Source organism: Nannobrachium achirus (genome assembly GCF_963921795.1).
Source record: "Nannobrachium achirus genome assembly, chromosome: 2".
NCBI classification, from domain to species: domain Eukaryota; kingdom Metazoa; phylum Chordata; class Actinopteri; order Myctophiformes; family Myctophidae; genus Nannobrachium; species Nannobrachium achirus.
Window position 1 is genome coordinate 58,541,527 of NC_137811.1, and position 27,668 is coordinate 58,569,194.

Consider the following 27,668-nt stretch of genomic DNA (forward strand, 5'->3'; position numbering starts at 1 on the left):
GGCTATTGATTAAGTGCACTGGGACTGGGAGGGAGGGTATGCTTTTGCTCCATGTTGCAGTGTATGATGTGTGTATATAATAGGCCTATACAAAGTATTTGTGTATGTATATCTTTATAATATTTATTTATTTCCCCACCCTGGAGGATTTACTGGACATTTTCTTTTTAATATGCGTTCAGGTTCAGCCTGTGAAGCAATTGAATTGTCTGGCTTTAGGACCCAGTGTCATTGCGCGTATATGGGAATAGGCCATTACCCGCTGCACTGTCCCATTGGGCGCCGAGCACTCATATTCACAATAAATCGTCTCGTAACCTGGAATTGAAGGGGTCCCCTGGTCTGAAAGTGATGACCACAACCTCAGTTTGTGGAAGGGGGAGCACGTGGTAACGTTAGTCCCTTATAAATCTCTCCTGCGAGCGGCCGCCCGCTGATGCTGTCCCACTGGCACGCGTAAAAGAGGAGCAGTGCATTTCTGAGCCGTTCTTCAACTAGATGGGCTGAGAGGGAACAGGCGTGAAACGGTCCTCTGTGGCACTGAATAGAAGAGAGACATCGGTTTGTTTTACCACCTGGCCCCGATATATGAAGGAACAGTGTTCGCTGCTCGTGTCATTCTGATTTCGCTTGGCGTTTTTCCTTTTTTGCTCCATACACCGACGCATGAGCTGTAACGACTGACAACTTGACACCTTGCGAGTGCCAGGACGGATTTTATTTTTCACTCCCCCCCTTTTTTACCTCTCAAGATTGGGGGTCCGTCTGTTGATGAACGCAATGGCTCGCTTATCAAGATCCTGAAGTTTGCCACAGTCGATCAAAGACGGGCTTTGTGTTGCGTTGCGTGCGTTGCTGCTGCTGCTGGCCACGGTTGGAGAGCTGTGCTCGTTCTGATGCGGTGGAGGTGTGCGCTATCCCGCAGGCTACACGTCTGTGCTGCTCAGCTGGCGATAGCAACTTAGTTGTTATAGTTTTGTGTTTTCATCGGAATGTTTTCTCTTTTGCCTGTGACCGTGGACACTTAATGGCCTGATACAGCTGACGTTGGCGACTTCCAGCACCACCTTTACGCACCCCTGGCATGCGCTTATTTATTATTATTGTCACCAACTGGGAATAGATCGATGCCGTTTGCTCTGTCCGAATAACGGATTTTTGCACCGGGACGGGTGAATGGGTTTTACGGCGCGATCCGAAATATTTGGCTGAAACTGAAAAGAAAGGGGAAAAGTTCAGACGAATTTCAAGGCATGCAAGTGTTAAGTTGTCTCCATTTGAAGCAGTCTTGATATTCTCCGCGAAATGGGTTTATTCCGATCATATTTAGTTTAATCAATTCATACTCTTTTTTTTTTTATCTATATTTTCAAGAATTCAAGAAGCTGCTGAAAACATCTCGTTTGATGAAGAAGATGAACTTCTACATCCTAAGCCTTCTCCTGACTCTGGATTTAGCCACCGTGGCGCTCGGTTTGTCCACGTGCAGCACGCTGGATATGGACCAGTTCATGAAGAAGCGCATAGAAGCCATCCGGGGACAGATCCTGAGCAAGCTGAAGCTCACCAGCCCCCCGGAGAGCTTCCCGGAGCCCGAGGAGGTGTCCCGGGACATCATCGCCATCTACAACAGCACGCGGGACCTGCTGCAGGAGAAAGCTAACGAGCGCGCCGCGACGTGCGAGCGCCAGCGCAGCGAGGAGGAGTACTATGCAAAGGAGGTGCACAAGATCGACATGCAGCCCTTCTACGTTCCCTCAGAAAGTAAGTGCGTCTCTCTGGAGCCACCGTGGATTCGAACCAGGGGCGTCATTTGGGGTCTCTCAGTGGTTCTCAAAAAGTGGGTCTCCCCTTAACTCTGACATTGTACAAATGGACCCGTCCATTTGTACACTGTCAGAGTTACAGACTTGTAGCCTATGGGTCAATTTTAAAGCCAGGATCCCACAGTCCCTGGGATCCACTTTGCGCAAACCTTTTCATGTCATGGATGGACCCCGAAATTGACACTTAATTGCACGCGGACCCCCATTTGAAAAGATATTCCAGGGACCCTCATATAAGAGAAGATTTGTATGGCTCTAGCAGTGATTCTCAATCATTTTAATTTCAAGGACCCCCAGTTTGACATGCATTACAGCCTACAGACCTGCATTTAATGGTATTTCTATCCCTGGGACCACAATTTATATTGTAAAATCAATGTTAATTTAACTCTGAGAGGCTGGAGTTACAGACCCTTAAGGCTGGGTCCATTTGGTCCCTAACTATCATTTAGCTGGGGACCCCCTGGAACTCCCTCAAGGACCCCCGGCGATTCACGGACCCCACTTGGAGAACCAATGCCCTAGTGTTCACATTTAACCCCCACATTTAGTTATTTCATGGCCGTTCATTTCCACAGACACACATGTTATATATAGAGATATGTGTGTAGTCTGTATTGCAACCATAAACCACTTTCAACCTGGTATAAGATATCCCTGCTATCTTAATTGTGCATGTCATTATAGGTGAATATTTTCTGTCTCTCACTTCTCTCTCTCTCTCCAAAAATAGTGGATATACAAGCTCACAATTAAGGCGTCTATTTCATTTGGAATTTGGAAAAGGGACTGAAACTGTTTTCTTTTTGCCAGCCCCTTTTTTACCCCCTGAAATGACACCTCTGGTTCAAACTGTGGTGTCACGCGTGGGAAACCGGGGGGTTTATGTACATATTGTTTTACTATATAAAAACTGAAGTGCCCCCTTGCCATTTTCAACTGCCCCCTCAGTCATTTCATCCTGGAGCCGAGCCTGGTTCGAATCCTCCGTGTTGTTTACAACAAGTCAAATCATGGCACACTTTGCGCATTTGCGCGCACACACATGTTTGTGGGTGGGTGGTGTGCGTGCGTGCTTGCCTGTGCGCACAAAACGCGCAAAGTATGCAATTGCTGGAATGGAGCCTGCCCTGGGCTGGGAATAATAACGGGCTGTAGGCTATATGGAATTGACGTCGTCATAAGTACAGTATGTTGTCACGTGGGTTTGTGATTGTTTTGGAAAAACCATCCCGTTCTCTCTTCTTGGACCGGTCGCAGGGAAAACAGCCATAAAGCACGGAGCTGGGCGCGCGCTGCAGCGCTCATACATCAACACAGAATAGTAGCCTGACGTGAACTTCTCCTTCTCATGAAGTAAGGTGGAATGATTTCCTTCAGCCTGCTGCCTCAGTCACGGCGCCGCCGTGAAAACTTGTTATTGTATAGTTATGAAATGGTAGACGCAGACTACAATGGAACACTGATCCAAGACCCCCTCCCCTCCCCCCCTTTACCCTGCAAAGAATGGCTACCTTGTGTGTGTGTGTGTGTGTGTGTGTGTGTGTGTGTGTGTGTGTGTGTGTGTGTGTGTGTGTGTGTGCGCGCGCGCGCGTGTGCCTGTCTGTGTGTGTATGTTTGTGTGTCAGTGTGTCACGTGCATGAGAGAGAGAGAGAGAGAGAGCAGGACTAGTTTAAAGCCATGTCAATCTTGACCTAATGTTAATTTCTTAATTCCTTAATGTCCCTGACCACATTTCTCCCCTTTAAGAGATGGGCAGCACAATAATACCGTGTTACAGGCTCTCTCTCTCTCTCTCTCTCTGTGTGTGTGTGTGTGTGTGTGTGTGTGTGTGTGTGTGTGTGTGTGTGTGTGTGTGTGTGTGTGTGTGTGTGTGTGTGTGCGCGCGTGTGCGTGTGTGTGTGTGTGTGTGTGTGTGTGTGTGTGTGCGCGTGTGCGTGCGTGCGTGTTTTGCATGTGCGCGTTCGTTTGTGTGTGTGCTTATGTGTCACTCACAGTTACCTGCATAAATCACACTAAGTGGATAAATGTCTCAGGTTTGTGATCCGTGTATCAGACTAACCGAGCCATTTCTAACTAATCCCCCAGTTTCATGTGTTTAATAAATGCAGGGTAATATGCAATGTTCCTACACGTATGCTCACTTTCAAAGGCATGGCAGGCTGTATTTATTATAATAATATGAAATGACACCGTAGTGCCATTAACTTTGAAATGGTTTTCCCCTTCAGATCAGGAATGTGAGTATATGGTATGAAGGAAAAATAAATTAGCAGATACTTTATATGCCCCAAGGTGTATTTTGCATTAGTGTTATCCTTGGCCCGGCCTGTTGTATAAATACCCTAAATATGAATAGATCTGGCCCCGTGCCAAGTGCAACCATGGAAGCATTTACACGGTATAAATAATACCAAGTCAACATTCAGAGGAAAAAGGCCAGATTATTAAAAAATGTGTTCCTATTAATCTTAACTTCTAACGCTGCCCAGCTCCTTAGATCTGGAGCGCTACGATGACAGAGAGAGTGAGATAAAGAAGGGAGAAGGAGGGAGAGTGAAAGAGAGAGAGAGAGAGGTTGAACCAGCAGTTAACCCCTCAACCACTCAGCTGATATGAACTGGGTTTTCTCTCTCTCTCTCTCTTCCCTCGACTGGGCAGCCATGCTGGTGTGATTGGGTGTCAGAGTGAACGTCTCTGCCAGCTTAGGCGTGCACAAACACACACACACACACACACACACACACACACACACACACAAGGGTGTCAACCTTATTTGGTAGGGCGCCAGGAAGTCCTTGGAGGCAGCGCCGCAGGGCACAACGGCACTGGAACCTGCACAAAAATGTGTGAGGGAGAGGGGTTGTGGGGGAGAGGGGTTGTGTTGTGGGGGCGAGGGGGAGTGGCTGAGGGGGGGTGTAGGGTTGGGTGGGGGGTGGCAGAGGGACATGGCTCTGGCAGGGGCCAACAGTGAACTATTGAAACCGAGCAATCTGCATGGCATTGTGCATAGCAACTATACAGTATACGTATGTTGCATCAGGGCCCTGAGCTCTGCTCTGCTCTGCTCTACCACTTGCTCCATGGAAAATTCCAGCAGGAGACCCACTGTTGCTGGGGTGCGGAGCTTCTGCTGCTGGTATATGCTGAGATCCACCCCATTCTATCCCTTCTTCCCATCCTTCTCAAGTCTCTGTATTGTGCCATTCCACAAAAGCATTGCCACATCTGTCCGTGATGATGCCCATGTGTTTCATTGCCTTAGTTTAAAGTGTGTGAATTGTACTCATGATTGTATTGCCACATACTTACATGGCACAACTTTTTCTCTGGTATAAATGACCTGTAAATTAGCTATAATGTATTGGGCCTGCTTGATACAATGTTTGCCTGTTTGCATGCCCAGTAGAAGAGCTGAGTATACATAAATGCCTCTTTGGCATGGGCCTGTCTGCCCCCCTACGTTATTGTATGTCTCTTGTGTGCTATAGAGTTCCCCCAGTTGCCCCAAAGCAGCCTGTGAACACACTGACCCTAGTGTGTTAAGACTGGGGCCGCTTTCTGCTTTCAAATGTCCGATTCCCCCCCCCCCCCTGTGTGTTTAAACTATGCGACTTCAAATTTATATTTGTTTTTCTATCGGCATCCGGAGACTTCCTGATTGGCGTTGTAGCATGTTTGGTATATACACAGTAAAATTCTGAGTGTTCATTTAACGGCTTGAGTGTAACCAAATTCTGGTTACATTTGTACACTCTCAGAGCTATAGATTAATATGTTTACAGTTACACTGAGGATCTTACCGTATACAGTATGTGCATTTGCCATATCTGTGGCACGAGTGCCGAATGCTTCAGGATGACGTTGACATTGTTGAAATATGAGAGAACAAGAGAGAGAGAGAGAGAGAGAGAGAGAACTGATACATGGCCTCTGTCAAATGTGACAAAGTAGCAATGCTGTGTTATTCTTGGGGCGCGTAGAGAGCATAAGTGTAACACTGTCCAACTCTCTTGATAAGGCTTTACAATTGAGATGTCCTTGACGGCGGGCGAGCTCGCACCGGATTGGCCCAGCAGACTCCCAACAACTGTTTCATTCAGGCACTGATAAAAGTTGCCCTTTCACATTGCATGTTTACCTTTAATGACATGTGGCATCTGATTTACTCATGCGCTGTTTGGTTTGGAACAGTAATGGAAATTACGCGCACTCCTCTCTCCCTCTCACACGCGCGTACACGCACGCACGCACGCACGCACGCACACACACACACACACACACACACACACACACACACACACATACTGTATCAGCACGTTTGACAGTAACATGGAGTGGCCACAACTGCATATCTTTTCTCATAACTCAGCCATGGGAGGTGTTTGGCTAAGATTTCAAAGTAGAAGGCCCAGAGAAGAGAGGTCAGTTGTTATTGGGAGTGAACATGCAGCGCTGCACATTTACTCATTACATTACAAAATGTGGACCACATGTTGCATTCTGCTTTTTATTTAGAGATCTCGCCATTCAAAATGCGCTAATTAGCTCCATCAGGTAATAACTCACTGCGTTATTCTTTGAACAGCTTTTTAACATCAAGTGTTTGGATTGTTAAAAGCAAATGAAAAACATTATGAGTGCTTTTAAACACTTGATCGTCAGCCTTTGTTTAATGTGTAATTGGCTTATAAATATGCCATAATATCTGTCTGAGCCCACTATGCAACTATAGGAGGCAAATGAACTGAAAGTGCTTTAGATACTGGTGATCTCGCTGGCCGCACCTGATGCCTACATTATCATCCCTTAGTATGGGTCTGTTATCACTGTTGTCACCCCTTAGCTAAGGCTCAGTAGTATGTCTACTGGCTACCAGGAGCTGGTAGACCCGTTATCACCCATTGGTCTTATCACTGCAATGCGCATGCAGCAACTCACGTTCAGGGGAATAAAAAAAGTCCTAGCCGCGCTGGGATTCGAGACTACCAGATTTGGGATCCTAGCCATGCACTCTAAAGCCCTTTGCACACAGGCGCGTTTATCCGCACGGTTAAAACGGACAATATCATTTTCATCCAATGCGTTTTATTCATACAGCAAACGGAAGAAACGCAACTGTCCTGTGTGCAAAGGGCTTTACTGAGGACGCTGCTGAGACGGAGGCGCCGCCACCAAAATGTTTCTTTTATTGACCAAACCGTGTCGGAGGCGCGCGCCGTCTCAGGCGACGATGAACCCGGTGTGAACAACTTGGCTAAATTGTCGTTCATTTGGTGTTCATCTGCACCACTCAGTGTCACATTTGTTGTACGATGAGCGTGAAAGTAGCCTAGAGCTACAAGGTCATGTCACGACGCGGTGTGATCGGCTATCTTAGCCTATTTTTGAAAAGTTTGAGAATTGTTGATTATTATTTTTTTTGGAACATTTCCGCCTGTTATGACATGTTACGTGCAGAGTTGCAGAAAGGAGTTCTAATCAGGCCTTAAAGCTACGTGCAGGAAGGACGTGTCACTTTTGTAATAGGAAGCAGAACGTGTCAGACTGAGAGGCCTTTTCGAAGATAAATGCACATTCAGGAATAGCTGTTTATATGGAAATGTAATAACGTGACAGTTCTGTCTGTGCATGTGTTTATATATGTGTGTGTGTTTTAGTAGAAGATGAAAGATGCACTGAGTGACTGTGTGTGTGTGTGTGTGTGTGTGTGTGTGTGTGTGTGTGTGTGTGTGTGTGTGTGTGTGTGTGTGTGTGTGTGTGTGTGTGTGTGTCCGTGCGTGTGTGTGGGCGTGTGTGTGTGTGTGTGTGTGTGTGTGTGTGTCCGTGCGTGTTTGTGTGTGTGTGTGTGTGTGTGTGTGTGTGTGTGTGTGTGTGTGTGTGTGCGTGCGTGCGTGTGCATGTGTGCGTGCAAGCTCTGCACGCTTGTACGTTTGAGTAGCCTATGCTCGCATGTGTTAAATTAACATGTGGGCATGTGCCTCTCAGTCATTGTTAGTTTGTGTTTGAGTGGTGGTGTTTGTGTGTTCTGATGTGGTAGCCAGCCGCGGTACAGTGAAAGCCCCTATATGTGTTGAGCTTCTTGTGCCTGTTCGTATGATGGATAGTGTTTAGTTAGTCTAAGTGAACACTCTGCCCCCTCAACCCCCCACCCCCTTGCACTTCTGTAAATAAACCGGGTCGTGTGGCGTGCATGTTGGTTTGTGAAGGGAGGACTGTGGAAAAAAAGAACTCCCAAAAAACGGGCAAACAGATGAACACAAACACGACCCCGGAGAGAGCGCACGCACTCCTCGCCGCTGGACCACGGTCAAAGCCTCGTCGTCACGTTCATCAGTAACAGCAAACTTTCATTAAGCGAGCCGCGCACTCACGGAGAGAAGGTCTGGCACAAGACCCTCGCTCACAAGCCGTGCCAGCCCAGCCGTCATTAGGAGGGGGCAGCTTTTGTTTGTTGAATTTTTGTCCCCGAGGCTGTCATCGCCCTGCCCCACTGGCAAAGACGCTGTTCCACTGTGCTTCTGTGTTTTGGTTTTAAGGATTTGTTGTTTGTCACTCTGGGCCCCAGGCTTTTCATGGTAATTTCACTGGAACTGCAGAGCCAGTGTTATGACTTGGCCCTTGTACGCAGTTTAAAGGGTGATTTATACTTAGTTGCGTGACACCGGCAAGCAAATAAGTATAAGTCTGGCCTTACTTTACATCTGACCATTGTGTTTATGAGCACAAGTTGTTAGGGGGCAGCAAGTTGCCAGAACGGATGGAGCCTCTTAATCGGAAGGTCACCGGTTCAATCCCCACAATAGTTAATGTGTACACATCAACATCTGCATGTTTATAGATTAGTTATAAACATGTATAACTTAGTTATGAGTGTTGTGGAGCAGGCCTGAATCCTAAGCTACTGTACTGCTGTTTATTATAAGGTGCTTTGGGAGAAGGGTGCCACCTGAAATAATACATTTCAGTTCAGTTGTCAAAGCAATGGCCAAAGGACTTGTCTTTGTTTCGCGGCACCACTTTCTCTTCTGTGATGAAGTGATCACACAAAGAGACAGACAGACAGACAGACGGACCGACAGAGAGTGAGAGATGGAGATGGAGACAGAGGAGAGAGAAAGAGACAGACAGACAGACAAACCGACAGAGAGTGAGAGATGGAGATGGAGACAGAGGAGAGAGAAAGAGACAGACAGACAGAGAGTGAGAGATGGAGACAGAGGAGAGAGAAAGAGACAGACAGACAGAGAGTGAGAGATGGAGATGGAGACAGAGGAGAGAGAAAGAGACAGACAGACAGACCGACAGAGAGTGAGAGATGGAGATGGAGACAGAGGAGATAGCAGGATTAGGCTTAGAGCTGAGGACCTCTGGGCCTCATCCTGACTGAGTGACGGACTGCTCTGCCGGGGTTGTTGTTGAGAAGCGGGGTTCTGTGGGCCCGACTTACGCAAGACCTGGACGCTGCTGCCATTTGAACTTACTGCAGAACCACCGCGGCCAAGCAGCATTGCGTAACACAGAGAGAGAGAGAGAGAGAGTGAGATGAGAGAGTGGGGGAGCAAAAAGAATAACAACTTCTGCTCCAGGACTTTCTGTATTGTTTACAGCAACGGCACAGGTCCCTGTGTAAGACGATAGTCTTAACAGAAGAAGTGCAAAATAAAGGGGGGAGGGGATGAGTTATGGTTAACACCGTGCTGGTGCAGGTAAAACCAGGACGCTAATGCTCTAACACAGAGGTCTTCAACGTGTTCAGGCCAAGGACCCCTTATTTGAGAGAGAGATGAAGCAGGGACCCCCACAACCTTTTCATAGATTCCATATAGTTTCATTGTTTGACAGCACAATCGTCAGTGTATTTTGGATTCATGTCACTTTGTGTTTTCAGATATTTAACCACTTGAACCGTCAATACTTAATAAAGTTGAGCTATGTACTTAGGCTGTTCTTTTTCCCCTCTACACCAAACCTCTTTGCCAAAAATAGCTGATCTATAAGCTCACAACGCCTCGCAGGCGTTGTGAGCTTGTAGATCAGCTATTTTTGGCTAAAGTTCTCAGAATAAGGACACTAGGGTTCACATGGTTAATATAAAAAAGGAGAAAAATGTTTCTATCACACAAATATTTGGAGGACCCCTATAGTAACTCTGAGGACCCCCTAGGGGTCCTGGACCCCCTGTTGAAGACCCCTGCTATAGTGTAGCTAGGTAGCTAGCACTGTAAAATCCTGAGACCTGAGTGAGAGTGTTAAAAAGTCCATCTGAGCCTGGCGTTATGCAATATCACGGTTAAGTAGAGCCTGGTGCATTGTGGTCGCAGCAGCACTGTGTCATTTAGCTACTAATGAGCCAAAGCTTGTCTCCTCTAGCCCCACTCTGCACAGTAACATACAAGGTCTAGTAGCTGTGTGTGTGTGTGTGTGCGTGTGTGCGTGCGTGCGTGCGTGCGTGTGCGTGCGTGTGCGTGCGCACATTTGTGTGTAAGTAACCAGATTTATACTTAGTTGTGCACTGAAAATATCAGATCTACACGCTGTGAGCTTGCAGTATATCCACTTAAACCCTATATTCTTTGTAGATTGGAGTATGGTTCCCCCGTGCACCAAATATCTTCGAAAATAGGCGATCTAAAAGCTCACGACGCGTAAGCAGGAACTGTTATTTTCACCCAATGTTAGTGCCAGAATAGGGACACAAGGGTTCAAGTGGATATCAAGCCTGTGTGTGTGTGTGTGTGTGTGTGTGTGTGTGTGTGTGTGTGTGTGTGTGTGTGTTCGTGTGCGCGCGCACGTGCGTTCGTGCGTGCGCGTGTGTTTGTTTGTGCGTGTCGTGAGTGTGTGCGTGCGTGCGTGTGTGCACTCGTTTTTCTATCCTGGTGGTGGGGACTTTGACCCGAATGCTCTCCCTCTCTCTCCCCCTGTCAATCTCCTGCGTGTCTCTGTTACTGTGCTTGTTGCAGACTTGTTTTCCGGTTGCCATACAGCAACAGAGCAGAGGGACCATGTGTTTGTCTGGTGGCTGCAGCTCAGAATCATCCCTGTCCTCCTTCCACGCTCGCTCATCTCTCATCTGACTGCAGGCTCTGCCAACTCCCTCTGGTGTGTGCGTGCGCGAGCGCGTGCGTGCGTGCGTGTGTGTGTGTGTGTGCGTGCGTGCGTGTGTGTGTGTGTGTGTGTGTTTGTTTGTTTTTCTGCATACTGTATATCCGCAACTGTCCATGTGCACGTGTTTGTGTCTCAAATGATGTGTGCATGTCTGTGCAGGAAGCCCATAAGAGGCTGTGTGTGCATGCATGGATGCGAGCACATGTACTGTATACAGTACATGTGAAAAGTGTTATTTTATGCTTTAGCTATTGAAAAATAGCAGATATACAAGCTCACAGCGCTGCACCGAGTGCCGCGCTGCGAGCTTGTAGATCTGCTATTTTTGAAAAGTGGTGAAAATGTCTGCAAATCTTTGAATATATGTATTCTTTAAGCGAACATTTGTAAAATTTTGCTTCTGGGGGGTCCCTGGAACTAAACATTTTGAGATTGGGGTCCATGGCCAAATACATATCATTTTGGGGTCCTTCACATGAAAAAGTTTGAGCACCACTGACATAGAAACATAGGTTTTTCAAAAGAATATTAAAAATCACACCCGTGTGAAGTGGAGCTGTGTGTGTGTGTGTGTGTGTGTGTGTGTGTGTGTGTGTGGATCATGTGTACCGATTTTTGTGACATTTGAAGAAAATATGTAGGAAAAGGAGCAAAAAGTGTGTTTTGGAGAAAATTCAAGATGGCGGAAAATCTATCATGGCGCAAATGGGCGTGGCCTATATGGGGAGATGCGTCATGACCCAAGGAATCCAGGGAAAAAATATTTTTAATTTCCCGACCTACGGTTCAAGAGTTACAGGTCAAAACGTAAAGTGGGGTGTTATGGCGCCACCATGCGGCCAAATGACACAATTATTTTTTATTTAATCCTTGAAACCATTATGAACCTCCTCTCCAAGTCTTGAAACTCTAGCCCCTATGGTTTGCGAGAGACAAATAATTGAATGTGAGTTTTTGCGATTGCCATTATAAGTCAATGGGGAAAATTAATTCACTAATAAATTAATATCAATTAAACTATTGAACCTTTCTCTTAGCAAGTTACTAGCCCACTATTCCCGAGTAAGCCGGTCGATTTGACATATGGCGCGAGTGTGTGGTGGCAAAACTGTGGGACTAGTAGCGTGCCGAAGTCAGGCTACATACAGACACACAGACAGACACACAGACAGACAGACCCACAAAGCTACGTATAGGGAGCCTGTGTTTCACACAGCTCCAAAAATACTTTTTTTTTTTTCAAAAATAGCAGATCTACAAGCTCGCGGCGCTTGTAGATCTGCTATTTTTCAATAGTTAAAGCACAAAATAATGGGGGTCCCGCAGTGAATCCTTGTACCCAGGGCCCAGCATTTGGTGCGACACCCCTGTGTGTGTGTGTGTGTGTGTGTGTGTGTGTGTGTGTGTGTGTGTGTGTGTGTGTGTGTGTGTGTGTGTGTGTCCGGTTTGTGTGTCCTGTATATCTGTGTGTTTATCTGTTGCTGGGAATGGGGCTGTGGAGACTGACAGGCCTTGGTGGAAGGGGCTTCAAAGTGGCGGGTATTTTTAGTTCCCAGGGATTATGTGCGGAGTTGTTTTCAATTTGCTATTGGCAGGTGAGCGGCAGGGCGGAGGACGTCTGTAGGGAACCAGACAGGCGGGAGCTCTCTCTCTCTCTCTCTCTCTCTCTCTCTCTCTCTTCTCTTCTCTTCCGTCTCACATTCCCTCGCTCCTTTCCTTTTCTCCTCTCCTGTCTTATTCTCTTTGCCTTTTCTTTTTTCCTTTTTCCCCTCCGCCGTCTAAAAGGACTGATTTATACGTCGGTCGAAACGACCGTGTCCTGAGTGTCAATTTTAACACTGTTACACACTCCACACGCACACACACACACGCACACACACACACACACACACACACACACACACACACAAACAAACACACACACACACACACACACACACACACACACACACACACACACACACACACACACACACACACAGACACACACAGACACACACACACACACACACAGTTAAAGTCGACTGGCACTTGAGATTCGTTTTTACAGCGTATGGCAAACGCACATCACCTTCTCCAGTTGAGTATATTGAGTCACTGTCGGACAGAAACCTCGTATCTCCAAGGTCTTTTCAAGTCCTGCATCATCATACAATACTGTCGCACGTAACTAGTGAAAATAGCAGATCGATCGGCTGTTTTCACTACTTTAACTCGTTTTTAAAATAATACAAAAAGGAACACTTTTGGACATACAAAGTTCCCACCTGACAGCGACAATGTTGTTTTTGTCGTGTGTAAATCAGCCTCTCTCTCTCTCTCTCTCTCTCTCTCTCTCTCCCTCCCTCCCTCCCTCCCTCCCTTCCTCTGTCCATCTCTCTGTCCGCTGGCTGCTTTCTTCCCGCCTGCTGTGTGACTGTTCCCACACCCAGCCCTCCTATCTCTCATGCTGTCCTTCCATCGCTCTTCCCTCCACTTTGTCACCATCCTCCTCCTCCTCCTCCTCTCTGAACTTGGATTCCCCATGCATAAATCCCGTTGATGGGTCTTTCGGCGGGTAGCGTTACAGCGCGTTGATCCACTCTCTCCACAGAGGGAATGAATCATTAACACCTTCTCCTCCACAAACACGTCCTAATCGTTTTTTTCATCATCTTCACTGCTCTCTTTTGTCCTCTCTTTTGTGCACATGTCTCTTCGTATCTCTGTCTGTAATACTGTATACCGTGTTCATCTCTTTATTTGTTTGAACAATTCAGCAACCTTTTTTTAAATTAAGTGCCATGTGTTTTGTTTTTGTAAATAGTCAGTGTGCCATCATGTCAACATACATTTTAATGGCACCCCATCAGAAAGTCTGACATATTTTGATTGTCAGGACATTGTTATAGAGATCATTAGACTCTGAGCAATAATCCACATATCTCCCTGAATCCCTCCCCAGTCAAAGTTCAGAATTTTAATCAAACAATATTTGATTTTAAAATAAAAATCTACCTCCCTGTGCCAATGTTGGCACGAGGGCATTCACCGAATATTCGAATACCAAATCACTATTCGAGTACTGTACTTCAAAGCCAAATATTCTCTTTTAATTTGTATATTATTTTATATACCGGTATATAGCTACAGCAGACATGCAGCTCTGGTATTGGTATTTCTCCTAATCTATACATGGGTGATTGTTGTCAAATCATATCACACTCTACTGTAGCATATGTGATGATGTACCGTCATGGCCGTCACTCAATGTAGAAGGGGAGGGGTGCTATTGAAAGATTAAAAAAAGCAAGCTCAGTGCTCATTGCTGACAAAAGTGTGTAAATACTTTACTTTACTTACTATTGCTGACTTTATGACTATAGTGACTATAGTACTATAAATAAAAGCCTTTTCAATTGCGTAGCATCAGAGAATCTGTTGAGAGATTACGTCCAGGGTAGCAGCCGCGGGTCGTACAACAGTCACTCACTCAGTCCTCTTGCTCAGTTTAGAGGACACTCTTGTCTTTACAGTAGCTCTTGCGGTGATGTCATGCTTCATAATTCAACTTTATCTTATGCTTATCCAATAAAGGTCAGAGCGTCCAGCATTATTTATTATTTAATAATAAACGGGTCGCAAGGTTCGTGACGCGGATTGGAGTGAAATTGATGATGATCTTGTATAGCTTGTGTTACATAGAATGTAATCATAATAACTGATGTCGAGTCACACCAGCCTTCATTAACATTAGAACGAGTCTCGGACTCTGTACATTGGCCTATTAGTACATACAAGTAGGTAAGCAGCATGCGTGTGAAGTCCTTAACATTATGTCCCTTTAACAGTCTATCACCAACACTGCTTGTAACGAATGAAGGATGGACAGAGCATGTTGAACATAGTGAGGATAGGCTTGAACAATCATTTTTGGAGTTTTTCCAAATTAAATGAACTCAATGATTGAGTTTGTTTATCGCAAGTTTCACTTCAGGAAACATCAGCATGTTGTTTATGTTATCTTCAGTTGTAAGACGAGTGTCGAAAGTAGCAGATCTACAAGCTCAGATCTATGACGCATTGTGCATTTGTAGGTCTGCTGATTTAGCTGATCCCGCCTTTTGTCCCACCTACAACAGTTAACCCGTTACTTGCTGGTTGTTTTCAAGGCTTGCAAGTAACACAGCGTTTTAATGTTTTATTAGATTACGAAAATATGATATTAATTTCACCTGTGAATATTCGAATATTCAAATACTTTTAGGGTTGAATATTCAAATACTAAAAATCACTATTTCTTAAATGCCCTAGTTGGCACCTGTGCCTAAGGTTGCCTACCTCTGCTCTAGAGCAGTGGTCCTCAACCTTTTCATGCTGCGACCCCCAAAATAATCATATTTGAACTGCTCTAGAGCAGTGGTTCCCAAACCTTTCAGGCCCGAGACCCAAAAGAGAGATCAGACGTTTGCCCCAAACTAGTGAAAATAGCAGATCTACAAGCTTGTAGATCGGCTATTTTCACTATACTTCTTAATAATTATGGGATTTCTTAGATTTGTTTGTTTATTTGTTTTAAAACGTGTTTTATTATTATTATTATCGAAAAAAAGAATTGGTCCGTGACACACAAATGCGTCCCAACCCAGTGTTTGGGAACCAGTTCTCTAGGGCAGGGTTCTTCAACGTTTGTGTGATAGAAACCCTTTTTCTCCTTTTTATATTAACCACTTGAACCCTAACGTTCATATTCTGAGAACTTTAGCCAAAATAGCAGATCTACAAGCTCACAACGCCTCGCGCTGCAAGGCGTTGTGAGCTTGTAGATTGGCTATTTTCGGCAAAGAGGTTTGGTGTAGAGGGGAAAAAAAGAGCACAGAGTGATAGGTCAAGTTAATTAAGTATTGACGGTTCAAGTGGTTACATATCTGACACAGATTGACATGAATCCAAAATACACTGATGATTGTGCTGTCAAACGATGAAACTTTATGGAATCTAGGGGTCCCTGCTTCATCTCTCTCTCAGCTAAGGGGTCCTTGGCCTGAAAACGTTGAAGACCCCTGCTCTAGAGCAGTGGTTCTCAGTGGTTCACAGTGGCCCACTCATCTGACCACATCTCATCACAAGTGGTAAGATGGGATGCAGGGGTGTCGCACCACATTCTGGGCCCTGGGTACAAAGATTCACTGCGTTATTTTGTGCTATTGAAAAATAGCAGATAATTAAACAAGCTCACAGCGCGGCACCGAGTGCTGTGCTGCGAGCTTGTAGATCTGCTATTTTTGAAAAAGAAAATCTGCAAGTCTGAAGTAAAAAAAAAAAAAAAAAAAAAAAAAACTATGTTTCTATGTCAGTGGTGCTCAAACTTTTTCATGTGAAGGACCCCCAAAATGATATGTATTTGGCCACGGACCCCCATCTCAAAATATTTAGTTCCAGGGAACAAGATGTTCAGACAAATGTTCGCTTAGAAAATACATATATTCAAAGATTTGCACACATTTTCACAGCTTTTAAAAAATAGCAGATCTACAAGCTCGCCGCGCTGTGAGCTTGTATATCTGCTATTCTTCAATAGCTGAAGTATAAAATAATTAAGGTCCCTCCACCTTGGGCCCTAGTAACTCAGTCCCACTCCCCCCCCGTGACACCCTGTGTGTGTGGGTGGCCACGTGCATTTTCCCAAATCAATTGATTGTGTTTTGGCTCGGATCAATGGAACTAATGTAGTGTACTTTAAGTTCCTATCTATCGGTATCACAATGACAATTCTTACATACATAGTTTAATACCAATGTTATATTATCTATAAAATCGTAGTGTCTTGTCAATTATTTGGGGACCCATTTGCAATATATTTATGGCCCACATTTTGGGAGTCGTTGCTCAAGCCTTCAATTTTGCATGCATTTCTTTGTCTTTTCTTATATTATTCATGCGCTCGTGGGCCAAAAATAGCCTAGAGCAGGGGTTTCCAACATTTTCAGGCCAAGGACTCCATTTGAGAGAGAGATGAAGCAGGGACCCCCACAACCTTTTCATAGATTCCATATAGATTCATTGTTTGACAGTACAATCGTCAGTGTATTTTGGAATCATGTCAATTTGTGTTTTCAGATATTTAACCACTTGACTCGTCAATACTTAATGAACTTGGCCTTTCACTGTACTTAATCTGCTCTTTTTCCCCTCTACACCAAAGCTGCGAGGCGTTGTGAGCTTGTAGATCGGCTATTTTCGGCCAAAGTTCTCAGAATATAGACGCTAGGGTTCAAGTGGTTAATATAAAAAAGGAGAAAGAAAAAGATTTGGAGGACCCCCTGTAGTAACTCTGAGGACCACCTAGGGGTCCTGGACCCCCTGTTGAAGACCCCTGGCCTAAAGACAGTCTCACAACGCGATAGATTGTATACTTTCATAAAGTAGAAATTAAGATTTTAACCTCCACGTCACCACCTCTGTCTCTCCTATATCTTTCTGTGAGAGAGAGCACATAGTGTCCATCCACATAGGAAACCCAGGGGAGAATCCTAGAGCATGTCTTACAGAAGTGAGAAATACTCAAAAGTAGGTCAAACAGTTTCCCCTTCAGTCAGTCCCACAGCGCTTCAGACCCATATTTGATTCCTCTTTCCATTCCTGAATGGCAAATGTGATCCTGAGGTAGCAAACAGTTGCATCCGCTAAATTTTACCCGAGTAATAAATCTGACTTGTTGGGAATTTGCACAAACAGAAATGGCCGTTGCACCATTCCTGTGAAGAAGGGGGAGGGAAAAAAAAGAATATCTGCTCGTAAAATAAATACTGCTTAATGTCACATTTTTATTGAAGCCACATGTTACACCGCAAAGGTCTCCACGGTAACTGAAATGTTTTTATATTGCATAAAACACCCAATAATATCACCTAGTGTGTGTGTGTGTGTGTGTGTGTGTGTGTGTGTGTGTGTGTGTGTGTGTGTGTGTGTGTGTGTGTGTGTGTGTGCGTGTGCGTGCGTGCGTGCGTGCCTGCGTGCGTGCGTGCGTGTGTGTGTGCGTGCCGGAGTGTGTGTGTGCGCGCGCGTGCGTGTGTGTGTGTGCGTGCATGTGAGTGTGTGCGTGAGTGAGTGTGAGTGTGTGTGTGTGTGCGTGTGTGTGTGTGTGTGTGCGCGCATGTGATGCTGCTACAATTTCTAAAAGATACATACGGTGTGGGTCTGTTCATGCCAAAACATCTGCAAAAACAGTCAAGGTGCCGTTTTGAAATCATAATGGTGTGGGATTATAGCTTAATAAGCTCATAGCAAATGTTTTCATTGACCCTGAATGTGTTCTCGGTGGAACATAAATGATTTGCTTTGAGCTTGGTATTTTAAACCATTTAGGCCTAGAATTATTGAATGCTTTAACTATTGAAAAATAGCAGATATACAAGCTCACAGCCCGGCACCGAGTGCCGCGCTGCGAGCTTGTAGATCTACTATTTTTGAAAAATCGGGAAAATTAGAATTTTTACCCTATTCTATAAGTGTCTTTTGAATCCTTCTAAGATTTTTTGAAAAACCTATGTTTCTATGTCAGCAATCTGGCTATAGCCATCGTCAAAGAAAAGGTCCTTTTCACTTAACTGGAGCTCAGTTAGTCTGTTCTTGAGAGATTACTATGTCAGTGGTGCTCAAACCTTTTCATGTGAAGGACCCCCAAAATTATATTTATTTGGCCACGGACCCCCATCTCAAAATATTTAGTTCCAGGGACCACCCAGAAGCAAAATGTGAGTTACAAACGTTCGCTTTGAAAACACATATGTTCAAAGATTCGCACACATTTTCACGACTATAAAAAAATAGCAGCTCTACAAGCCCGCAGCGCGGCACTCGGTGCTGCGCTGTGAGCTTGTATATCTGCTATTTTTAACTGGTTAAAGCGTTCCATAATTCTAGGCCTAAATGGGTTTAAACCACTCCAGATTGCTGCATCATCACTCCAGTGTCTCGCTGCCCAACTCCGTGGACAGTGCTGAATAATTAGGCTGTCACTTCCTCACATGACGACTGACTTTCACTTTGAGATATGGAAATTCAAATTGGAATCATCCGCATCGTTTCACTGCCCAGAATTAGCAGAGAGAGAGTTGAATTCGAAGTGCTATACGCTCTGCCTAAATCATCACCGAGCCCACTCCAAATTAAACAGTTTTACCCCAAACTGTTTCTCCCTCCTTCAAAAGGTTAAAGTGTTTGCCCACTGCAGGTGTCTTGCCCGGCCCAAGCCAAGACTAAAAATGACCCTTTCACGGTGCTACCTCGGACTCCCTGATGCTGCGTAAAGTGCCTCTGTAAAGTTGTAGGCAGGGGCGTCACAAGCGGGGGGGATAAGTGGGACTGCCCAAGGTGGAGGGGCCTTAATTATTGTATACTTTAGCTATTGAAAAATAGCAGATATATAAGCTCACAGCGCGGAGCTTGTAGATCTGCTATTTTTGAAAGGTTGTGAAAATGTGTGCAAATCTTGCTTGTGGGGGGTCCCTGGAACTAAATATTTTGAGATGGGGGTCCATGGCCAAATACATATCATTTTGGAGGTCCTTCACAAGTTCACATGAAAAGGTTTGAGCACCACTGACCATAGAAAAATAGGTTAAAAAAAAAACCTATGAAAGATTTGAAATATTCAAAGACTTTTCACGTTTTTTTCAAAAATAGCAGATCTACAAGCTCGCAGCGCGGCACTCGGTGCCGTGCTGTGAGCTTGTATATCTGCTATTTTTCAATAGTTAAAGCACAAAATAACACGCAAAAATGCATTCCCAGTCTAAATGGGTCAAACCCCCTCCCTCTATGAAGAACATTCATTGGGGGCCCACAGTGAATCCTTGTACCCAGGACCCAGAATTTGGCGGTGACACCCCTGAGCACAGGCTGGAGTGGGAAGTGCATGCAGAGAGTTTGGTCAGCTGCTGCTGCTAAAGATCTCAGGAACTTCACAGGAAATGTTATTTGCGGGTCAACAGAGTTCAGATGACTGTGTGAGTGCTGATGGCTGCTGGGAGTGGTCCTTCTGCTGATGGCCCCGTTCCGCTGTTGTTCAGGTGGCGAACGCTATCGTCACTCCCCCCCCATCTCCAAAGACATGTCGGATGAGATGATCAGTCACCGCATCAACTAGATTTTCTATTTTCGTATCTGTGTTTCCCTAAACGGCTGAAATGACTTGTGTAATGTGCAAGTTGTGCAACATTAGCATAATTGGATCACAGTCGATCACAGTAATGTGGGATCTGCCCACTGCACATATAAAGCTGTGCTGGGCTGAGTCAGAGTCAAGTCATTTCAGCCTGCAGGTTCAGCACTGGAAGCAGATACAGTAGCCTATACCAGGGGTCTTCAATGTTTTCAGGCCAAGGACCCCTTAGTTGTGCGAGAGATGAAGCAAGGACCCCCAGAACCTTTTCATAGATTCTATAGTTTCATCGTTTGACAGCACAATCATCAGTGTATTTTGGATTCATGTCAATTCTTGTTTTCAGATATTTAACCACTTGAACCATCAATACTTAATAAACTTGACCTTTCACTCTGTACTTAGTCCGATTTTTTTCCCTTCTACACCAAAGCTCTTTGCCAAAAATAGCCGATCTACTTGTAGATCGGCTATTTTTGCCTAAAGTTCTCAGAATGTGGACGCTAGGGTTCAAGTATAAAAAAAGGAGAAAAAAAAGTTTCTATCACACAAAGATCTGGAGGACCCCTTGGAGTAACTCTGAGGACCCCCTAGGGGTCCCGGACCCCCTGTTGAAGAACCCTTGGCCTATACTAACTCGCTGCCGAGTGGAGGAGGTTCACAAGCCCAGGCCTTTTCTGCTGACATAGCCACTAGACTGTGACAGCAGCGGGCCAACGGAGGAGGCAGCAGCAGCCAAGTCCAGCACTCTGAACCCTGTCCCCTCAGGAAGGAAGCCCGTGTTTGATGGATCCAAAGACAGGCTTCCTCCTCCGCCGCCGAACTCTGAAGTCCTGCTCTCAGGAAGACATCTAGGGTGTATTATTTGAAACGGAGTGGTCTCTGACAGACATGCCCCACTTGCTCTCGCTTGCTTATTTATACAGTACTAACCTGGGTGATTTTTCTTTCTTTAATTTTTTCCTTCTTTTCCCTCAAACTAGCCCTTACCCGTTCAAAGATATGAGCTCCAAAATGATGTGCAGTGTGTGGGTTATGGGATGTGCACTGTGCACACAGTATATGAGGGATGGAAAGTAACTTTAACTGGTGCTTGCATGATGTAGGAGCATCAATGTAAGAAACCCGTTTCGTTTAATGGCTACAGAGATACTGTCCCCCCCCCCAGCCCGCCCGCCCACCCGCCTGCACACACACCCGCCTGCCTGCACACACACACACACACACACACACACACACACACACACACACACACACACACACACACACACACACACACAGAGAGAGCTGGTTAAACATGTTGCCTCATGCAAGATGCAGAATAGATGTGTCTCATGCTAGATGCAGAATAGATAGTAGATACACCATAAAAATGCTAATATACAGTATATGATTTGTGAAAGTGACAAACGGGCTTCACAGTTATGTTAGGTGTGTTCATATGCTAATGGTGATGCGATTTCAGATCAATTGCTCCAGCCACTGAGGAGAAACGCTGTTTCAGACAGACACTCACTCACTCACTCACTCAGACATTCGCAAAATTATAGTATAGATGACACTTCGGCCGCAGAATACTTTGTTAATATTTGGAATATTTGTAAAATAAATACATAATCAAACACAAGAGCCTACATATTTAAATTCCAAATTCTTGATTGTTAGTTGGGGAGAAATTGCATCAAGGATGTAATTTCTGCTCATGTGAAGTTTAAAGACTTTCAACACTCCCACAACCAACCAAGCATTTGCAGTCAGCTGACCACACAAGGTTTCCGCCCGACAGCGACGACATTTTATTTTTCCTCGAAGTATCGCGATACTACGGCCTGAAGTATCGATACAGTATTGGCAAATAAATTATGGCCATATCGATTATATTGCCCACCCCTAGTGGAGGCTTCAGATTACGGAAGACTTTATTGGGAGTGAATCTGCAGTTCTTACTGCAACGGGGAGTTCATTCCATAGTCTGGGAGCCGGGAGGGAGAAGAGTCTGGGATGTGGAGCGTTGTCTTGTAATAATTAAATTATTGTAGCTTGATTAGTTGTATTGTTATGTTGATTTTAGCACAGGCCTTTATAACTCTGCTTAGACCTGTATTAAAGTGACAAATAAAACTTCTTATTTACTGTATTTGTATGTATGTATTTGTGTATGTTTAACAGCTATATACTTAGTAAAATAGTAGAGCGGACCCGAGGTGACCTGCACTTGCTTCTTTTTCAGGCTACACCAAATCTCTTTGCCAAAAATGGCAGATCTTCAAGCTCACAAAGCGTCGCATTGTGCTGCCTTGTGAGCTTGTAGATCGACATTTTTTGGGAAGTTATTTTAAATCTGTCCAAATGGAGATATTTTCTCAATTTTTCATCATGGAATACTAGGGGGAAATATGTACATATTTATGAATTGTAGTATATATGGGCATTCCCAGAAACAACATCCCTTTTATGCCCATATATGCAGATTTCTGATCATCATTCCTAGGCCCTAACTGGCCCAAGAGTCAGATAAACAGATAAAAAAATATCTTTCTCCATTCAAGTGGATGGTAAGATACAGATAAAAGATATGGGTCACAGATATAGATCAGTATCTTACCATCCACTTGAATGGAAACATATCTGTCACAGATATTTTTTATCAGTATCTTATCTTACCATCCACTTGAATGGCCATCTGGCCAGTGATGTATATCGGACCAGTTACCCATATATTTGGAGACCCCTGCATGATAGTCAACAATGTTATTACAGAACATGCCCATGTATGGGCATTACCAAATATGGGCATTCCCAGATATGTCCTTAATATTGATGACATTGGGACAGGGATCTCCATATATGGGCATAAAACGTATGTTAATTAGCAAAACTAACAGGGGGTCCCCAGAGTTACTACAGGGGGTCCTCCAAATCTTTGAGTGATAGAAACTTTTTTTATATTAACTACTTGAACCCTAGCGTCCATATTCTGAGAACTTTAGCCAAAAATTGCAGATCTACAAGCTTATAGATCGGCTATTTTCGGCAAAGAGCTTTGGTGTAGAGGGGAAAAAGAGCAGACTAAGTACAGAGTGAACGGTCAAGTTTGTTAAGTATTGATGGTTCTAGTGGTTAAAAAAAACACAAATTGACATGAATCCAAAATGCACTGATGATTGTGCTGCCAAACAATGACACTATATGGAATCTATGATAAGGTTGAGGGGGGTCCCTGCTTCATCTCTCTCTCAACTAAGAGGTCCTTGGCCTGAACGTCCTTGGCATTGAAGACCCCTGCTTTAAGGTGGGGGTCCGTGCATGGCCAAATATATCAGTTTGGGGTTCTTTGACGTGAAAATGTTTGAGAAGCACTGGTTCAGTGTTTTGCCATTGGCATGTGATGTAATGGCACTGATGAGTAATGAAGTGACTGATTAGAGGCATCATCAGGGAGCGTGTGTTTGCTGTGTGTGACAGCTCTCCTGTGACATCAGCCTTTCCTCCAGGAGGCTGCGAAGTAAGAAGGGGGGTAGAAATGGAGGTCTGTCTGAATCTCTCTGTAATGAAAAGCTTGGCACCTTCCCCGATGTGTGTACGCATGCGTGTGTGTGTGTGTGTGTGTGTGTGTGTGTGTGTGTGTGTGTGTGGTGTGTGTGTGTGTGTGTGTGTGTGTGTGTGTGTGTGTGTGTACATGTAAGTACTGTACCTGAGTACAATTTCAGGGTAGTTTTAATTTCTTGATGCTCTATACCAGTGGTTCTCAACCTGTGGGTCGGGATTAATTTGGGGGGGGGGGGGGGGGTCCCCAGATGTTTAGCTTAATGTTAACATTCTTTTCTCACTCAACAGTAAGCAGCCCAACATACAGTATAAGTGTATTGAGGGTATCTGCACATTTCTAAAGTGACAATTTGAGGACATTTTAATACCAGTAAGACTCCCTAATCGGGAGATAAGCGACCGTTGGTCGCTTATCTCCACAAATAGGCCAAAAGTTTGTTTTACCAATTATTACACTCTATGTGAACATTTACATCAACAAATCCCAAGTACTATGCAGAACGACCCATTTCAAGTTTTTAATGTACAACAATATTTAGAAAATAGATCTACAAGCTCACAATGCTACGCATTGTCCTCGTCCCTTATATTCCCATAGGTTATATGGAGATCTCAGTGTTTGTCAGTCCTTGTTCATGTATGCCCATATATGGACATCTCTATATCTACTGTAACAGTCCTTGTCCCTTTATGCCCATAGATGGAGATCTCTTAACTGTAAGTCCTTGTCCCTTTTATGCCCATATATGGATATTCCTGATGTCATCAGTATATGAACATATATGGGCTTTCTGATATGCCCATATATGGAGATCTCTTAACTGTAAGCCCTTGTCCCTTTTATGCCCATATATGGATATCCCTGATGTCATCCGTATATGCCCATATATGGGCTTTCTAATATGCCCATATATGGAGATCTCTGTATCTCCATATATGGGTATAAAAGGATACTTCAGGTCTGACATCAGGTTTGTTTATATTGGGTTGCTAGGTTTGACATCACAAACTCCATGGGCCATCTGACCTAGAAATCTATATTTGGGCATAGATGACTCATCGTGACCTCATCATGATTTCAATCGCTATAAAAGGACTCTCAGTGACATACACTCTCCACAGATAAAGCAGTCAACCAGCCTACCAGTCAACCCATTCTTTGATTACTTTGTACAACTAGATTAACTTTTCAATGGCATCCCCACTGGAATTGACCGAAATGTACGACAGACAATGCCGGTCTTATATAGGGGTCATTTGTGTACGGTGTGATGTCATACTGATGTCAGCAGTGTGATGTCATACTGATGCGGAGATATGAGCAGGGCAAAGGTGTGACGTGTGACGTGTGACTCAGGGACGGACGGCCGGTGGAGGTTTTGATACTAAACTGCGACCTTACGGTCGCAACAACTATACATCTAAAATGATAAATTAAACATTGGCCATATATTAGAGGAATAAATTGTGAAAATAGCTGATCTACATGCTCACAACGCCTCGCGTTGCAAGGCGTTTTGAGCATGTAGATCTGCTATTTTCACAATAAAACCGTGTTATACAAAATGTACTGCCTCAACTCTTAGTGCTCGTCAGGGTGGGGGGTCCCCAGTTAAAATATGATTATTTTGGGGGTTGCGGCCTGAAAAGGTTGAGAACCACTGCTCTATACTGCTACTCTACTACATCTCAGAGGCATTACAAATATTTAAAAACTTTTGGTTACTGTAGTTCCTTTGCAGTCGTAGAGAACATACCAATTAAGTCCTACAGTATATTCATACTTCACTGCTTTTCGAAAAAAGCAGACAACATGTAGCATGCATTGTGAGCTTTTAAATTCTATTTTCTATTAAAAGAAAAGAGAAGAAATTGAACGCAGGACTACTATACTTTTACTCAAGTAAAAAACAACAACCTTTGAGTACTTCTTCCACCACTGGCACACGCGTGCCTGTGTGTGTTCCCCCTCTGCGGCGGCGTGACATCACCGCCGCACTCATCATGTCTCAGCTCCATAGAATGCTGCGTCGGGCCCACGTCGCGCACACGCAGACCACAGCGGCGCCAGTTTGCGGCGGATGGTTTTCATGTCACGTTCATATAAATGAGTGGTAACGTGGTCTGACTCCACTCTGTGCCACTGAACCCCAGGCAGTCAAGTCGTGGTTTTAACTTACTCAGTTACCCCAGGATTCCTATACCCTCACACAGGGGTGTCGCACCACATTCTGGGCCCTGGGTACAGTTTGCAGTTTACAGTTTAGGCATTTAGCAGATGCTTTTAATCCAAAGTGACTTACAATAAGCAGATAAAACATCACAATAATAAACAAGATAATTTGTCAGTACATCAACAGCAATATGACAAATGCAAATGGATATCTATCTATCTAGAAAACTAAATAATCAGTCAAGAAAAAGGTTCCAAAAACCTAAAAACAAATGCTAACTTGCTTCATGTACAGGTATGGTCATTGAGTGTTTCAGTAGTGCTAAGGGTACAAGGATTCAGTGCGGGCCTCCATGAATGCTCCTCATAGGGGGAGGGGGTTTAACCCATTTAGACTGGGAACGCATTATTACGCGTTATTTTGTGCTTTAACTATTTGAAAATGGCAGATCTACAAGCTCACAGTGCGGCACCGAGTGCCGCGCTGCGAGCTTGTAGATCTGCTATTTTTGAAAAATCTTGAATTTTTTTGAAAGACTTATGTTTCTATGTCAGTGGTGCTCAAACTTTTTTTCTTTTTGTGAAGGACCCCCAAAATGATATGTATTTGGCCACAGACCCCCATCTAAAAATATTTTGTTCCAGGGACCCCCCAGAAGCAAGATTTAAGTGACAAATGTTTGCTTGAAAAATAAATATATTCAAAGATTTGCACACATTTTCACGACTTTTCAAAAATAGCAGATCTACAAGCTTGCAGTGCGGCACTCCGTGCTGCGCTGTGAGCTTGTAGATCTGCTATTTTTCAATAGCTAAAGTATATAAAATATTTAAGGCCCCTGCACCTTGGGCCCTAGACCCACTTTTCACCCCCTTGTGACGCCCCTGCCCTCATATGAAAAATACACATTTTACTTCAGTGACAACCAATCACTCTGTGTGAGGCTGCATGGGTTATGTGTGTTATGTGTGTGCGTCGCTGAGCACTTCTCCAGATGTGGATCTAGTGTGTGGTCATCGTTTGTGCATAATGTGTGTGATTGATGTGTGTATGTCTGTATTTGTTTGCGTGTGCATGTGTGTGTGTGTGTGTGTGTGTGTGTGTGTGTGTGTGTGTGTGTGTGTGTGTGTGTGTGTGTGTGCGTGCGTGCGTGCGTGCGTGCGTGCGTGCGTGCGTGCGTGCGTGTGTGTTTTCCCTCCTGTATCCTACAGTATGTGTAAAGCTTGAATGTCAGGTGTGCATATATACACTGTCCCCCTGCATGCATGCATGCATGCACGCACGCACATGACATGCGCGCGTGGCCACGCGCGCATGTGTGTGTGTTGTGTGTGTGCATGCGTGTGTTTCCAGGCATGTGCGCAGTCCGTCAAGCCCCCCTGGTCGGTCAATGCAGCCAGTGTTGCAGTGCTTTAAGCACAGCGGACTCATTCATGGAGCTCCGGCCCCTCTTCTGTAGCAGTTTGTGTAAACACTCACACAGCCTATAAGCCAGCCCCGCTGGGAGCGGGAAGTGTGACTTTCTCTGTTGACGGATGGGAAGGAAGCGAGCAGAGTAGCGCCGTTAGTCTTGGCTCATCTGCCCCCGGCTCTCTCTGGTCACACACACACACACACACACACGCAGCGCACGGTTGGTGTTGGCTCGACCCGGACGCCCCGGTCGCCCACCGGAACGAGAGAGCGTGCACGCGCGAGAGAGAGAGAGAGAGGGAGAGTTGGAGAGAGATTGATAGACTGCGGACGGCACAGAGCACACTGCGCTGAAACGCGACACCGGGGGAAAGGTATTTCTTAGGTGGTTGCGAGGGCCCCGGGTATGCGCTGCACAAATAAGGTCAGAGGTTGAATCAGACAGAGTTTCC

At 44.8% G+C, this 27,668-nt stretch overlaps 1 protein-coding gene across 2 annotated transcripts in view; it reads left to right on the forward strand.

The window, feature by feature from the left end:
* The first annotated feature begins 495 nt into the window (after window positions 1-495).
* Window positions 496-27,668, forward strand: part of tgfb2 (transforming growth factor, beta 2) — a 46,415-nt gene continuing 19,242 nt past the window's right edge. Inside the window, exons 1-2 of one of the 2 annotated variants that reach the window (XM_080748698.1) lie at window positions 496-561; window positions 1,375-1,764. In XM_080748698.1, coding sequence (XP_080604824.1) covers window positions 1,407-1,764 — 358 coding nt within the window. In that variant the 5' untranslated portion in view covers window positions 496-561; window positions 1,375-1,406. Of the gene's footprint in view, window positions 562-820; window positions 1,765-27,668 lie in introns of those variants that run through there. The other variant, XM_080748697.1, reaches the window with a different exon arrangement.